This window comes from Dunckerocampus dactyliophorus, chromosome 2 (assembly GCF_027744805.1).
Source record: "Dunckerocampus dactyliophorus isolate RoL2022-P2 chromosome 2, RoL_Ddac_1.1, whole genome shotgun sequence".
In the NCBI taxonomy this organism is placed as follows: Eukaryota; Metazoa; Chordata; class Actinopteri; order Syngnathiformes; family Syngnathidae; genus Dunckerocampus; species Dunckerocampus dactyliophorus.
In genome coordinates, this window is record NC_072820.1 from 49,631,788 (window position 1) to 49,648,530 (window position 16,743).

General features: G+C 44.7%; 1 protein-coding gene across 1 annotated transcript in view; it reads left to right on the top strand.

Moving 5' to 3' along the window:
* zswim5 (zinc finger, SWIM-type containing 5) overlaps nucleotides 1–16,017 on the top strand; it is a 55,649-nt gene extending 39,632 nt beyond the window's left edge. Inside the window, exons 5-16 of the mRNA XM_054759364.1 lie at nucleotides 1,112–1,262; nucleotides 3,063–3,239; nucleotides 3,315–3,491; nucleotides 3,616–3,762; nucleotides 3,874–4,011; nucleotides 6,606–6,757; nucleotides 6,892–6,994; nucleotides 7,116–7,251; nucleotides 8,155–8,312; nucleotides 8,410–8,573; nucleotides 8,657–8,738; nucleotides 9,713–16,017. Coding sequence (XP_054615339.1) covers nucleotides 1,112–1,262; nucleotides 3,063–3,239; nucleotides 3,315–3,491; nucleotides 3,616–3,762; nucleotides 3,874–4,011; nucleotides 6,606–6,757; nucleotides 6,892–6,994; nucleotides 7,116–7,251; nucleotides 8,155–8,312; nucleotides 8,410–8,573; nucleotides 8,657–8,738; nucleotides 9,713–10,575 — 2,448 coding nt within the window. The 3' untranslated portion in view covers nucleotides 10,576–16,017. The remainder of the gene's footprint in view (nucleotides 1–1,111; nucleotides 1,263–3,062; nucleotides 3,240–3,314; nucleotides 3,492–3,615; nucleotides 3,763–3,873; nucleotides 4,012–6,605; nucleotides 6,758–6,891; nucleotides 6,995–7,115; nucleotides 7,252–8,154; nucleotides 8,313–8,409; nucleotides 8,574–8,656; nucleotides 8,739–9,712) is intronic.
* The last annotated feature ends 726 nt before the right edge of the window (nucleotides 16,018–16,743 follow it).

Genomic DNA, 16,743 nt, shown 5'->3' on the forward strand with positions numbered 1-16,743 from the left:
CCAAAAATTGCAACTTGACTTTTTGTTTAGTTTGTTTCTCATATTGCGACTTTGTTCCTTTAATATATCAACTATTTTTTCCTCTTAATAATATGACTTTTACTCTTAATATTTCATTTTTATTCTTGTAAAATCTTACATTTTTGCGGGGTTTTTTTTAAAAATTGTATTATTAGTATTTTCAGAATGTGCCAAATGTCAATAAATTTTTTTTTTTTAGAAAAGGGACACCCCTGTATTAGAAGGGTACGACATAAGAACAGTGATATTGAATTATGTGAAAAGTGACTAAATAAACAGGAACCACGTGTTTAAAGTCTTGCGAGCGTACCTCGTTATGCGTGGATATAGTTTGCGGAGTACCCCAGGGGTCAATACCGCTACCAAAGTTGTTTATGTGACAACTGTAAGGCCTGGAAAGACTTACAGTTGGTACTACTTCTAGATGGTAATACTAGTGTTCACAGGAGAAAGTACACAGTCGTGTCTCTGCTAAATCTCAAGTTGAAAACACCGTTCAGGTTTGATTTCGTCCGTTCAACCTGTTCCTATTTTGCGCTGGCAAAGGACACGATCTGGAATTAAATTCTCGGACTGAACAACCGCTATTAGTAAGTCTCTGGCGCAAAGAAAAAGAGCACCCGCCGGCCAGGAAGATCTGGACATCTGGAGATGTGGAAACTGTGTTTAAACTTGAAGCATGAACAGGTCTTTAGTGTGGCTAAAAATAGCTCTGGAAATCCTCTGTCTGCTCGGAAATGGTATAAACACACAACATTGGTGCCTTTTAAGATGAGGCCGCTTAAAGGTCATGCAAAGTTTTTTAATTTTGACGTTTAAGCTTATTCTTGGAGCTGCCTCTTATTAAAAGTGGAAAACTTGTTTTGTCCAACTGCACGTGTAATGCTGTGTATGATGATTAACAACAAAATAAATCAAATAAAAAGACAGGTGAAATAATAAGTGCCACTTTGTCCTCTTTATTGTTTTCATCTTTATCATTTTTTATTACATTTTATAAAATATATATTTTTTTGGTTTATTGATGGATGCATTTTAGCCGTAACGTCATAACTGTAACACAATCACAAACTCTCTCCTCTCTTCGCAGGTGCGCGAGATGCTCAGAATGCGAGACTCCAACGGAGCCCGGATGCTGACCCTCATAACGGAGCAGTTTATGGCGGATCCGCGACTGTCGCTTTGGAGACAGCAAGGCACGGGCATGACAGACAAATGCAGGCAGCTTTGGGACGAGCTGGGTAAGCGCAAGTTACGCTTTATCAAGATGACAGGGTTGGGTTTTTTTACAGCAGAAATACTCATTTACGGCTTCACAGACAGTCGGACAACAAGCACAACACTTAACACCGCGCACAACGTCGGGGTGCTACATCGTTATTGTTTATTTTATATGAGGCTGTAATAAACTCCTCTCTGAAGGCAAGTATGATGTTGTAGCGAAACCACAACTTTTGTGTTGTGTCACCCTCCCACTGTTTTGTGCGGCCTTGAACGCGTCAGGTGTTCGTGCAGAGATATTCTTCTAGCCACATTCGCTGGTATTCTTTTGGCGTGGTGCCATATCAACGCAAACAAAGCTCTGGTATTGGAATTGCATTGGAATCGGCCGTTATCCGAATTGAGGTATCGGGATCAGAAGTGATGACATGTGGCACCAGTGAGGTTGGCGGCTACAGGGCATGTGTGGAACCAGCAACGTTTGCTGATATTGTTCTGGCTACGTTTGCTGACGACATGAAAGCACAGACGTGGCTCATGGATGGGAAGTCTCCACAGGTGGTATCGGCAATTTTCGAAACATGGATTACACTGCAATCGGCACCCGATACCAATACTTAGATATGCTCTTGTGTCAAGGCACCAGCGTACGCTACACGAGCTCTCGGACTCTTTACTTACCAGCCCACGTCACGCGTTCAACCCTGAGAGGGAGCTGACGTGTGACTGAGAGGTCATTTGTGGCCCGCGGCACATTGGAGAAGTACAATTGGACCAAAAACACTCCAGCAAAAAATGGGAAAAATAGAGCAATGTGCTGAAATGTTGATACAGAACCCGAATATGTGTCAGGTCTGTACAGTTCAGATATTTGAAATAATCCAAAAGTCAGCACCACAGCTTGCTTGCTCACCGCAGACTACACTTGCGTACGCGATACGGATGAGTCATTCAAACAACAAAATCGTGGTTGCTCCCTGTTCTTCTCTGCTTATCCCGTCCTTTCACCTTGCGATTGAACAACGGAGGCCTCGGATCAATAAAACCTACGCACCTTCTGTGCAATCAATCGGAGCATTTAGGAGGTCAATGAGAACTTCCTGTGCGAGCGAGAGGGATGGGGTGAAATCATTAGTCTCCCACCAATACCAGTTTGTTTGCACGATTTCTTATGATACAATTCTTGTCCATGTCTTTGGGTGGTGGTGTCCTCAAATTGTGACATGTATGAAAAGCAGAAGACATACAGTGGATCCTTGCGCATTCGCGATTCAGCGTCCATGACCTTGTGAATGTACGGATTTTTGATTAAAGCATTTTTTATTAGTGGGAAAAACCTGCCACTTATCCGTAGACAATCCGTCTCGATGCAGAGAAAGCAGCTTGACATTCACACCCTTGCTCGCACATCACAAACCAGCAGCAGCGTTCTGTATCAACCCAAATGCCAACCTCACTCACGGTGCAACCAAAAACAACACAAGAAGTGGAACCCGCCATGTAACTGCACCGCACGCACTATGCGGGCATCAAAATAGACGCATACACACGCAGAGCAATAATATAACCCGCAAAGCATGTTGGGAAGCCCACACGCACACTCCCCCAGTTACCAGCATTCCTCGCAACTGTTAGCATAAAATTGCGTCTTCCACTTGTGTTACTGTTTGTTGCATCGTGAGCGAGGGTTGGTTTGTAAAAAATCTGAAAAGCGGGTCTCTACTGTAGCACACGGCATCTATGTCTTGGTTTCACACGTGTTTGCCATTTCCTGCAGTGCTATCACTCGTAACCCAACCTGACCGTTGTCGTTTCCCCAGGTGCACTGTGGGTGTGTGTGGTGCTAAACCCCCACTGCAAGAGTGACGAGAGGAGCAGCTGGCTCAAGCAGCTGAAGAAGTGGAGCGACATGGACGTGTGCCCGCTGGAGGACGGCAACTACGGCAGCGAGCTCCCAAACATTACCAACGCGCTGCCGCAGAGCAACCTCGCACAGGGTGGGCCCTCATCCTGCAGTATTGCGATACGGGAATACTACCCCCGCGGTGCTGAGTGTGTGTGTTGTTTGTCAGACTCTCTGTCCCGGCCGAGGAGGACCGTTTTCAGCCGCGCTGTTGAGGCCTGCAACCTCCACTGGCAGGGCAGCCACCTCCAGAGGATCATCAGCAGCGACTTCTACATGTCTCCATCGTACCAGAGAGACGAGGAGAGCCTGCTGTTTAACCCGCAGGGCCTTCCGCTGTGGCTCGGTACGCATACACATGCACTGCCAAACTAAGAAATTCCTGCGTGGTGGTCGTGTGTGTGTGTGTGTGTGTGTGTGTGTGTGTTTAACATGTCGTGACGCCACCTTATCTCTCGCCAAACACACAGACCACGTACCGACGGCATGCGCTCGCGTAGACGCCCTGCGTTCCCACGGTTATTCCAGGGAAGCCTTGCGATTGGCGGTGGCCATCATCAACACGCTCCGCCTCCTGCAGCAGCGTGAAATGGACATCTACAAACACCAAAAGAAAGGTAATGCACACACACACACTTTTTCTCACTGGCTCTACTACTCTGCTTGCACTGTTTTGGTGCTTCTTGGCATTATGCAACCCCGCCTACTCCGTGTTTGTCTCTCCCCAGAGCTGCTCCAGAGGGGCATGACTACCACCACTAACCTGGAAGGCTGGGTTGGACATCCTCTAGACCCCATCGGCTGCCTGTTCACCACACTCACCGAAACGTGTCGGGTGGATGATGACAGCACCATGGACACTGGAGGTGTGAACTGGCATGATTCAGCAACTTTGCTTAAATGTGTTTTAAACGGTTTGTAATTATGTTCCATTTGAGTAAACATAAGATGTTTATATAACATGTACGATGCCATTAATGTGGAACGGTGTTTAGAAGACATTGTGATGGAAATACAGTAAGACGTGACTTACTAGTGGTTTTCTTCCTTGCGGAATAGCATGCCTTTGCAAAAGGCATTTATACTAGTGATGTCCGATAATATTGGCATAAAAATGGGATATTGGTTGATCTCGGTATCGGTTTTTTTTTCTTATCATGAAAACGGATTTTTCTTTTATGCTGTATAGATAAACATTTTATGCCCAGCATGACACCACCGTTTGTTCAATACAGTACAAGCCCGCCTCCTTTGCACTTTCCACAGGCTTATGTGTCCTCGTCCGCTAGCTCCACGTTAGCATCTGGGACGCTAGCTGTCAGCCATGTTTCAGTGAAGCACATGAGCTGCACTCCCTGAAGGTCTTGACGTTTGTTGTCAGCGCAGCCAGCTCGTCGAGTTTATTCAGTCGTGAATTCACTTTTCCCGTGATAACTGAAGGCTTGAATCTCCAAGTCCTTGCTAGCCGCTCGGCTTTCATCTTATCTGCTGCCTCGATGCAGCTTCTTTACCTCAATGGGTAAACAGGGAATCATGCCGATGCAGAACCTCGCTCTCATGGCACATACAAATGTGCTTGAATAAGCAAGTCTCGACGTAGATGAGTCCATATGCATAGCATAGAATGTATTACCTAAAACTTGATAATAGCAGGAGAACAAACAGAGCTGCTTGAAAGGCAGCCACTGTGGCGGCGCCAGTTTAAAAAAAAAAAAAGCGTACCGTACTTTCAAGCCAAATGCTTCTTGTAAAGGTGATCCTTAGAAAAAGTCCTCAATGAAATGATCACTGCAAAGAACAGAACTCAAGGTGGGCGTCCGTGGGTCATTCTCTGCACTTGCTTCCGCCATTGTTGTCTTAAACCTTCCTCTTTTGGAAAAGAAAAATATCACTCGGTATCTGTATCACTTTGTTTCACTCAGACGCACTGTGAACATCCAGCAGCAACACAACATTTTGGCATGACTACTATTTGGATGAAAAATATACTGAACCAAGTGGACCATCTACCTCGAGAAGCGTTTGTTTACTCTGCCCCGATGATGTCACTTCCGGAAATGAGGCTGAACAGCGAGAGCGAGCTCCTCATGGGTGGCGCCATCAACTATAAATGTCATTTTTGCTAATTTCACATTCGTTTTCAAAAATCTAACAATGTCGGACATAATTACAAACAATATATAACATATTTAAGCAAAGCTGATGTCAGGGACCCTTAAAAACAGGGAATCTCCACTTTTTCGCAGGCTCTATGTTCCAGGACCGTCCATGAAGGGCGAAAAAATGCAAGGCGCCTCTAAAAATGTCCAGTGTGGCACTCCCTCACTCACGGTGCAACCAAAAATAACACAACAAGTAATCCATGGACCACAAAATGTAACTCCACCACGCTGGCCATGCGGGTGTCAAAATAAACGCTTACACACTCATATACACACAAAACAATACTCATGTATAGCCCGCAAGGCATGCTGGTTAACTTCCTGTCGGGGAAGATCTGCACATGGGCTTCCCAACATGAGTATCAAATAGTATTGTTTTGCGTGTTTATTAACGCACAAGCATGTATTTCCACAGTGTTTATTAAGGTAAACCACTTTACTGCTTAAATGTAAGTAGAACTTTAACATAAGCTGTGCTACAATAATACCTTGTGGTCCGAGAGCTTCTTTGCCCATAATGAGACCGTTCCTTGTTGGCTCGGACAGCAGATGGGTGTCAACCAGAGCCGGGGTGATCGGGCTCATCAGTTGGGACTCAACACGTAACAGAATCCAATACTGTCATCACTGGGCCACCAGCTATTATGCTCTATAAGCGACCGCGTCCTGCATGAACAGGCTGGAAAACGGTGCTGTGTGTGTGTGTGTGTGTGTGTGTGGGTGGGTGTGTGTGTGTGTGTGTGTGTGCGTTGACTATCCACTATTATTTCTTATCCTTTCTAATGATTTTTCACAGGGGGGCTGTTTTTTCATTGTTACTGGGCTGTAGGGAGCTATTCGGTTCAAACAATATGCTCTACTCTACTGTACTACCAGCACATCCATTAAAGTGTGTGAGGAAGTGAAATATTGTCTCATTTTGAAATGTTGTTTGGTATTTTTGCCTCAGTGTTGGTGCGTTATATCTGCCTGGAAGACAGCTGCTTGTGTACCCCCCCCACTACATCGCTATACCGGGGCCAAAATCATGACAAAGTTTAGGTTTTCTGCCCCATTGCTGTCACATGCCATCAAACTATTCCAAATAATGAGTGGTCGCCTCCCAGTCTACTTCACATTTGGTTGGTTTAGCTGAAAGGTTTAAATTGGAGTGTTAAAGGGTCCCTCAACACTATTCCATGACAGCGACAATACTTTAATCCTGCACATTCATTATGGGCCTGGCCTTCTTTGCAGGAACTACCTGTAACGAAGCAGAAGATCTTTATTTTTCTTTTCTTTCTACCACCGTCTGACAGAGGGTGAGCCCAGAAATCCCGTCTACCACCACGTGCCCGTGTGGGGGAGTCAGGATGGAGGGGAGTCCTACCTGACTCTGGCCTTAGAGGTGACTCTGATGGGTATGGGCCAGCAGAGGATCATGCCGGAGGGCCTTTACGCTCAGGATAAGGTATGTCTGACGTCTTCAAGCGCTCACGCTGCATGTTCACCATCATCGATGGTGTTCCAAAGTGTGTGCCTTGGCTCTGTAAAGTGTGGGGAACACTGCTTTGTTGTTACTATTGAGCACGTGTTGTTGTGCAGGTGTGTCGCAATGAAGAGCAGATTGTTGCAAAACTGCAGGAGCTGGAATTGGATGACATACTGGTCCAGACCCTCCGGAAACAGGCCATACAGCTACTAGAAGGTACCACGATCATCCTTTCATAGGCTCTTGGTGCATTTTCTGTCTCATATCAGTCATACTCTGCAAATATGTAAAAAAAAAAAAAAAAAAACAGCTAATTTTGTCTTTTGTCACAATGTAGCTGGTCCATTCAGCGGTCTCGGTGAGGTCATCCACAGGGAGAGCGTTCCTATGCACACCTTTGCCAAGTACCTGTTTTCTGCACTGCTGCCACACGATGCAGACCTAGCGTATAAAGTGGCTCTCCGTGCCATGAGGTCAGACCCCTCGCCCACACAATACACATTCTTATGTTGTACTGCTGTCACATAACGCGCACCCTCTGCCAAGTCTCCCAGTGCGGTCAGCGGGCGCTTCATCTGACGAATGTGTGATTTTTGCTGGAACTCCTGTTGTGTAATAGTGGCCTGTTAAGACGTAAAAGTAATGTCCTGTGAAACATCCGTACCAAGATATACCTTATATTTTGTGACTCCTGGAGAAGTTAATGCTGTATTATACATGACATCAACCCTGCAATACGTACGGTGCACAGGCGTCAAATCAGCTACAAGACGGCCAACCAATGTTATTGTTCCCCAGCGGGCGTGTGCCAAAAAAAGGAAAGCCGTCACCGTTATTCTTCCTCAGCCGCACTGAGGAGGAATAACACGGCTTATGAGTTCACTTTGTAACGTATCCCAAGCTGCAGTGTGTCAGAGAAAAGGAAAGCCATGACAAATACTTGTAAAATACTTGTAAAACTCTATTTTATTTCGTAAACACAAGATTCGCTTGAGCACTAGTTATAGCGCGGTGCAGGAAAACAACGTTTTCTCGAGCAGGAGTGCGCCAAAGAAAAGGAAAGCCATCGCATAAATAGTTGATGTAAAACTCTGATTTGGTTTGTAAACCCGGGATTCGCTGGAGAACTAGCGCAATCTGACGCAAGAATACGATGATGTTTTCCAAGCAGGAGTGCACCAAAGAAAAGTTACGTTAAAAAGCTCAGAGTGGGGAGACACGCCCACCAATTTTGGCCACTCTTTTGGTCTCAACCGCTGGACTGAAAGCCATCATTCAGGAAAAGATGACTGAATGCTAATGAATGCGAGAGGGGTCATTATGTATTAGTATTATTATTAACTACAGTGTGTGAATTATTGTTGCATTCTCGTCAGGTTGCCAGTTCTGGAGTCGTCTGTTGGCTCCGGGGATGTCAGCCACCCCCATCACGGCATTTCCATTGTTCCGAGTAGATACCCACGGTGGTTCACACTGGGACACCTGGAGTCGCAGCAGTGTGAGCTAGCGTCGACCATGCTAACTGCTGCGAAAGGTACTCGTCCTAGCTGGAGCGGGGAGCCCCCGTTGTCGTATCAAAGTTCCATCAAAACCCTAACACGGCCGTCACATACCCCACCCCCCTTCTCTAGGTGACATGTTGAGATTGCGGACGGTGCTGGAAGCCATCCAGAAAAACATCCACTCCTCTTCCTTAATCTTCAAGTTGGCCCAGGACGCCTTTAAGATAGCCACACCCGCAGACAGCCCCCCGGATATAACGCTGCTCAATGTGGCTTTGGAGCTTGGCCTTCAGGTAATGCGTGTGTGCTGGGGGGCACGTTTACAACACACATCAACTTGTGCACAGTTGTACAAAGTGGCTTGATGGTCTTGCAGGTGATGAGGATGACTCTGTCCACGCTGAACTGGAGGAGGAGAGAGATGGTCCGCTGGCTGGTAACCTGCGCCACTGAAGTCGGTATGTTGAAACTCGTACAGGAAAAGTCGCTTTCCTGATGACCTCGGTTAAAAGTACGTCTTTTTTGGGATGCAGTTGTTTTTCATTATGAGAATAACCACTGGAAAGCCCCAGCAACAGTTAAATATGTACCGTGTATCGTCCAATAGTAGCTCTGGGTCTTGCCTCAAATAGTTGCCGGCCTGGGACACTGCTGTTTACTGCAGAGACGTTGGTCAAAGACCCTCTATACAAAAAGAACACTCCGCTGGTTTTAATGATCCACTGCAAAAATGCTAGTCAAAGATCCTCTATATGACAGGAACACTGTTTTTAAGGACTTGCTGCTAAAGCCTTAGTTAAAAACTGCTGTTTTTAAGGACTTCTGCGGGCACGTACAACACAGCTGCACGAGCACGCTCTGCTAAACTAAGCTAACCCCGCTAGCTTCCATTCACGCGCCGTAACGGCGGCGTCTCCAAGGTTTTTTGCCACCGTTTGGTCATGATTAGTAGTGTTTGTGATGAGATTCCGCCACCATTGAGCGGCCCGCCGGGGAAATAATCCCCCCCACGCAAGCTTTTCCCTCTTCACACGATGACATTTCATTCACGTGTCGCGTTACGCCGGATTCCACGTTAAACAGTAGATTCCATATTTATTTGCCCATTCCCCGATTGCGTTAACGCGGGAATCATAGGGTCCCATGTTTTTAAGGACTTTTGCAAAAACATTAGTTTAAAAACTGCTGTTTTTAAGAACCGACTGCCAGTCAGAGATCCTCTACTAAATCTGTTGCAAAAACACTCACCATAAAACTACAGTAGACCCCTCAGTGAGTAACTGACACGCCCATACAAATGTCTATTTTTAAACACACGGCTTGCTCCTCCCTCTCCAAATCCTCCCCTGACCTTGACGTTGATGCTCTGTTCCGATTTTGGATCAACGAGTGACCGCCAAAGCCTTTTATCATGTGTCTGTGTCACCCTCAGGTCTCCGTGCTCTGGTGAGCATCCTCCAGGGCTGGTACACGCTCTTCACACCCACCGAGGCCACCAGCATCGTGGCAGCCACCGTCATGTCGCACAACACCATCCTGCGCCTCAGCTTGGACTACCCCCAGCGAGAGGAGCTGGCCAGCTGCGCGCGGACGCTGGCACTGCAGTGCGCCATGAAGGACCCCCAGAACTGCGCCCTGTCGGCTCTGACGCTCTGCGAGAAGGACCACATTGCCTTTGAGACGGCCTACCAGATTGTGATCGACGCCGCGTCCACGGGGATGACGTACTCGCAGCTCTTCACCATTGCCAGGTACATGGAACACCGAGGGTACCCTCTGCGCTCGTTCAAGCTGGCCTCCCTCGCCATGACCCACCTGAACCTGGCGTACAACCAGGACACGCACCCGGCCATTAATGACGTTCTGTGGGCCTGCGCGCTGAGCCACTCCCTGGGCAAGAACGAGCTCGCCGCTATTATCCCCCTGGTGGTGAAAAGCGTGCACTGCGCCACGGTGCTGTCGGACATCCTGCGGCGCTGCACCATGACGGCGCCGGGCCTGGCCGGCATCCCCGGGAGGAGGAACTCTGGGAAGCTGATGTCGACGGACAAGGCGCCTCTGCGGCAGCTCCTGGACGCCACCATCTCGGCGTACATCAACACCACGCACTCTCGGCTGACGCACATCAGCCCGCGCCACTACGGGGAGTTTATCGAGTTCCTGAGCAAAGCGCGGGAGACTTTCCTGCTGGCGCAGGACGGCCACATCCAGTTTGCCCAGTTCATAGACAACCTCAAACAGATTTACAAGGGCAAGAAGAAACTCATGATGCTGGTCAGGGAGCGCTTCGGTTGACCCCTGCCAAACATTTTCTGTTTCTATTTAAGATTTTTTTTCCCCCACTTCTTAAGTTGAGCCATTTGTTGAACGTTTTTGTTTTTTGTTCAGTGTGGTGGTTTTGTTTCTCGAATGTGAACCAGGAAGTGTTGCCTCGACTTCACCCACACCCCTTTCCCACTGCTGCTGCAGACTTCAGAGCTGGCGGTGAAGCATTGTTGGCCGTCATCAGGCTCTACAACACATTCATTTTTATTTTCCATTGTCCCGGGGGGGCGTGTCTTTACGTCACAAGAGTTATGCCTCCGATCAGGAAATAACAAAAGGGACATTTAAATGTTTATTTTGTCAAAAAGTCCAGATGAAAAGCAATGACGTGCCTGGAGCTCTTGTTTTGACGATTACTCATCTTCTGACAAACCAGGCAGTCAATAATTAAAACAATATTTGCAGCTCTTATTTGAAGTAATATTCAAGTAAAGAATAACTTAGTTAAGATTACAGTATTTTGCTCTTGAACATTACCAAACACAGCTCTGAGATTAACCACTTGCTGTTCTCCAAAATAAAATCCAATATTCGCTCGTATGCTAGAAGTGCCATAAAGACATGATCTGTACTTTATAACCTAGATGGTGGCGTACATGTTGATACTTATAGTTTGTATGCGGTGCAAACACACTCCTTCATAACAGTCGTACAAAATATTTTCAGACGTTTGTGTTCCGGCGTTTGCCGAGTAGATGAACTCATTCAATCCCAGCCATTTTCCAAAGACAACCCCTTCAGCAGCATTTTAGACCATTTGGACTGATCTTTCAAGGCACACAGATCATTGTGTTGTATGCTTTTATAAACATGGAACCTACCACAACAAACATTACACTCCCGTCTTTCACCAGAAAGAAAAAGGTTTGTTTCTAGCTTTTTGTGTTCTTTAGTAATCAGCAGTAGAACATAAGGTAAGTTTCAGGAAAATATCAGTTCCCAACTACAAAAGGGAGAAAACGTGCTTTTAGTGAAAAGATTTCAAGCATAACTTTCACTTTGACACAAATATGTTTTGCTTTTGTGACAACTAAAATGTCTAAACTCTACCACAGCATAACACAAAAAAGGGTTGTTTTACCTCCATGTATTTACAATTTTCACATTTGGAACTGAACTATGCGTGTGCATGCGTTAAAATGTCCCTACAATGCGTAACCTTCTGCACGCTCTCTCACTTCCTCCTTCCTGCCATGTCTGATTTTTTTCCGTTCACATGATCCCTGCTGAGCTATCAAATGAACTTCTGCCACCTTGTGGCCGTTTTTATGGCTTAAAATTGCTCTGAAGTGAAATCCATTAGTGGAGAATTGCGTCACCTCTTTTTGCCTCTCGCGCAGAAAAACTTAAAAGACGTATAAATACGGGATTATAAAAATGTAGAAATACATCGTTGGTATTGAATGAGTTCAGGTCTGCTCGGGCTCTCATATTTAAAAAAAATCGGAGGTAACAGGCGAGTACTTACTTGAGGTAACTCCTCCCCCTCCCCCCACGTCATCATGCAAACGGTTCGGCACTCAGCCCAGCAAGCTTTTGGAGTTGAACCAAAAACTAGGGCACCAGCTCTGAAAACCTACTGTGAACCAGCTCTGAAGCAGCCACAGTGGAAAAGGGGTATGAAGACTTGGGGGGGGGGGGGGGTTGCTACAAGATACAACAGAACACAGGCCTCCCCACCCCTAAACGAATGTTAAATCACTTGTTAAAATGTCAGAAGATTGTGAAGACCAGCTTTTGTTATGTGGCACACCACCGTACAAAACCAACCAAACCGTTTGTGTTTTACAAGTGGAAGAACGGAGCCCACTGAGAGCGTTACTGTCATACCTCCACTGTGTTGTTCCTCAGCTTTAGACGTTGCCTCTGAGAGGAGTGAAGGCCCAAAGACGTGATCAGAACCATGCAGACCACATGCATTCACTACACGTGGGACCGAGGTTCTGCTCTTCCGGTCCGTTACGATCCGCACATGCGTGTGCAGTATGGGGATGACGGGGAGGCGGCCGATGGGCAATCTCGTGTGGTTACCGTCGGCCGCAACCGCGCCAAAATGACATGAGCAAAACCCAGCTGGTCTCGTAACGTTATGAACTTAACTGCCAGGTCGCTACAATACCGTTATTGCGAGCGTCAGACACCCGCTTAACCCTTCAGCTTCCAATACGTCGTCACCGATAGACCTGACTTACATTTCTGATCGTAACTTGAGCCGTTGAAAGTAATGACTCGGTGACAAAGTGTTCCAGACAAGTCCGAATCTCCACACTACTACATCATCTGGAGTGCTTCCGAGTTGATGTTTATCTAAAAACATGACAAAAACGTAAAGCTTTTCATAGCATGCATCATACAACAGATGTCAACAGTGGGAGTAACTTGGCTTGTCAAACAGTTTTGCTCTGATCAACCAATCAGAGGACGTTATTGTGGGCCAGGTTTGAGGCGAACCGACTAGTTAAAGAAAGAGCCGCATTACTGATAGTGAGTATGTGACGTGGGCCAGCACTCCTGATTCTGAAGGCCCTGCAAGACAGAAGCTGAAAAACTAAATGTAAAATACATGTCAAGATGACAGACTTTTGGGAACGAAAGAATACAATTTCATGGAACAAATGCTAGAACTGAAGTTGTAAATGCAGGTCTGTGATTCTCGCACACCACTACCGTCCATGTCGAGCCACTCACGGGCTCCACTGTATGAGTTTTTTTTGTTTTTCATGATGACAGCGTCTCACCTGCCTCCCCTGCCTCCCCTGCCCGCACGTCACCGGTACATTCTAAGCGGGTTGGGCAGTGTGACAGATTTTTACCACATGCTACTTCAAGATTCTACCAATAAGCGATAGCGAAGACATTTACAGCAACGCACACAAACAAGACTTCATTTATGTCTTCTTTTCTCTTATTATGTCTGCAATATTTTGTAATTAAAGTGTTAAGGTGACTATAGGGGTGCTATTTCATGTCTCGGGGGCTGTAATAATGTTTAAAAGCAAACAGGTATCTATGCTCCAAATTTGAAAATATTCCATTAATTAATAAGGAATCCTACTTGGCAAAAAATTCACTTATCACAGTCGGGTTTGGAACCAATTAACCGCCATGAACGAGGAATTACTGTATAGCAAAAGTGACCAATTTATTTGAAACATTTTGTCCCAACAAAAATAGTCAAAAGAAATCACGTAAAGTCCAGTGTTATAAGCCGCTACTTTTTTCTTGAACTTTGAACCCTGTGGTTTATACATCGGTGATAAATTCTAATCTCCTGGCGTCTCCTTTACTTCGGAACGGCTACTAATTGTTTAAATACTGTGCCGCTCGTGAGCCAGTGAGGAAACGGTAGCTGTTTCTTTGGCAGGAGCCAATCACGAGCTATCAGTGGACTCACGACGAGCTAAGTGAGGGAGCTAAGGGAACTAAGTTTTACCATAATGCATTGCGTCTGAGCAACGCATTCATTGGGGCGCTGCGATGACGTCAGCCTCCCTCTGGTGGACGGAGGCAGCATTGCAGTGCCACCCATCCATTGCTCTCTGGAGCACGTCATCACTCTCGCACCAAAAAACCCCCCAATACCGATATGACCTTACCGCTCATTTTTATGCCAATGTCAGCCCGGGCATGGCTACTTATCGGGGATCATACAGGTTAAACTGACCCAAAGTGTTCATTTGCGTCAAAAATGCATGAGAAATACAAAAAACGTGCTTGATTTGATTGACTAGACGACTCAAATAAGACAGAATGAGGTGAGGTGGTACGCTCGTCCTGCAGTTCAGCACTTGACTCAAATACCTCTTCAGTACGTTCCTGCCCGCTTTCCGCTTTTCCTTCATTTACTGATGTTTGCCAGCTTGCTGGGGAAGAACGGCAGTCGCATAAAGAAAGGAGGATGATCGGCTGAAGGGTTAAAAAAAAGGGACATTTTCTTTTCCGTAACAGCACGCGAGAGGTGCACTTCTCCCGCTGCTGTTTTTGTTGTCGTTACTGTTGCTTGTTTTCCATGTATGTTTTTGTTTTTTTATATCTATTGAAGAAACACCGAAGAATGAAAAAAGAAAACAAGAGGCTAACCTTAGTTCTCAGGGACATCACTTAAAAGAAACTAAACAAAAGGAAAAAAAAAAGGAGTAGCATTTAAAATATTGTAAATATGAAAGTGTCAATTCAGAAAATTGTAAAATTATAATTATTTATGATAAGTATGTTGTGTTTTGGTCTGTGGTGGGGGTGTACTTGAACTGTTTTGGATGTGTGGGGGATATTTGTTTTGTAAGAGCAAAAGACTTCAAGGCATTTCTCAGGTGCTCCTGTGTACATTTCTTTTTGTCCGTTTTGGTATATTTACTATTACTATTATGATTTCTATGTTTTATTTTTTAAGATTTGCAAAGAAAAAAAAAGTCCAAAAAGAAGCGTTTTACTGTAATTGTGTAATATGGGGGCAGATACTTAATTAAACCAGACTATGCAGAACCACTTGGGTGGGCTTTTTAAAAGAGCAAAGTGGACTGAACCACTATTAACAGGAGGGGGGGAGGCAAGCCAAGCCAAGTCCAGCATGCTTTGCGGGTGAACGATGCACAAATAGCTGGCTTGCTGCAGCATTTAGAGGAGGGAGGGAGAGAGAGAAACAATGCCTTTCTTGACCTGTCAATGTACAAAGTTTATTTTCGCTTTGTCGGTTTGATCCAGTCAGGACTCAAAAGCCTTTTGTGTCTTTCAAGGCGTCGCAAGACACGGAACAACAGACGGACAAATACGAGGACCTTTCGGGATGCCCTCGCATTTTTAACCTTGCGTTCGGTTTCACGTGACCAAGCGTTGGGCCTCCACCTTTTTTTTTTTTTTTTTAATCCGCGTTTTTCGCTCGGTTTGAGACCATGCTGCATCGTTTATAAGGCGGAAGTGTACTTTTTCTTTTTTTTTAAAGCATCTGTATGACGAGGAAAACGTGCTTCAAAAGGAAATGTTTTCTCGACATGACTGAGATTCCCTAAACGTCCGTGAAGACCCCCCTCATCGTTTTCATCTTCCTCACCGCGTTCTTTTGTCGTTTCTTTGGTAGGAGTGTTTGCCCGTAGCGATCGTTCACTAGTTCACCCGCCGTTTTCCACCTTTTCTTTCCAACTTGAGGGAATTTTGAAAGTATTGGTTGCCTCTTTGTGCTACTGATTATTATTTTATTTTTTAAAAAGGTATTTCCAGTATTTGTTGCCACAGAAGTATCATAGCTTAACATCCACGCTTTTTTTTATTTTTTATTTGTCATTTTTTGTGCAAATTCTTGAGCTACTGTCTATAAAGCGAGAATTTATGACTATTTATGTAACGCTACTACCATTTTATATTGATTTGTGTTGGAAACTCAGTGCTTTTCTATGAATAAAGTGTGAAACACGTGAACTGTATGTGTCATCTTTTCATAGCCGAATAGGACACATTAAAAAATGGATAAATCAGCAGGAATTTTACAAGAACTAAGGCAAAATATTAAGAGAAAAATGTTGGAATCTAATGAGAAAAAGTCCTATTTTTTTCAAAAAATAATGCCATATTATGAGGAAAAAAGCATTTTAGTATTTTAGCAGCATAAAGTTGAAATGCTAAAGAAAAAACCTTATGTTTTAAAAATCATAATATTATGAGAAACAAAGTGTTTTTGGAAAACTGGGAAAAGTTATGTTACAAGAAGTCAATATTATGGGAATAAAGTCATAAATCCCAGAAAAAAGTACAAAAAAGAGAAGAAATAGAAAAAAAAAGAATAAAGTCAAAATATCACAAGAAACTTTGTAATTTAATTTGTCATTTTAGCAGCATAGAGTTGAAATATCAAATAAAACAAACAAAATAATTATTTTTTTAAGTTCTAATATGAGAAAAACATTTCTTGGAAAATGATGGCTGGGGAAAAATAAAATGACAAAAGTTGAAATAGTTCAATTTTTTTAATGCTGTAATTTTAAAAGAATAAAGTCAAATGTTTTATTCTAACGAGGTATGAGAATAAACTGGTCTTTTCACTGTCGTTATAGCAGCATAGAGTTGAAATATTCAAGAAAAAAGACATTTTTTAAAAGTGATAATACGAGAAACAAAACATTTTTGGAAAATGAGGTTGAGGAAAAA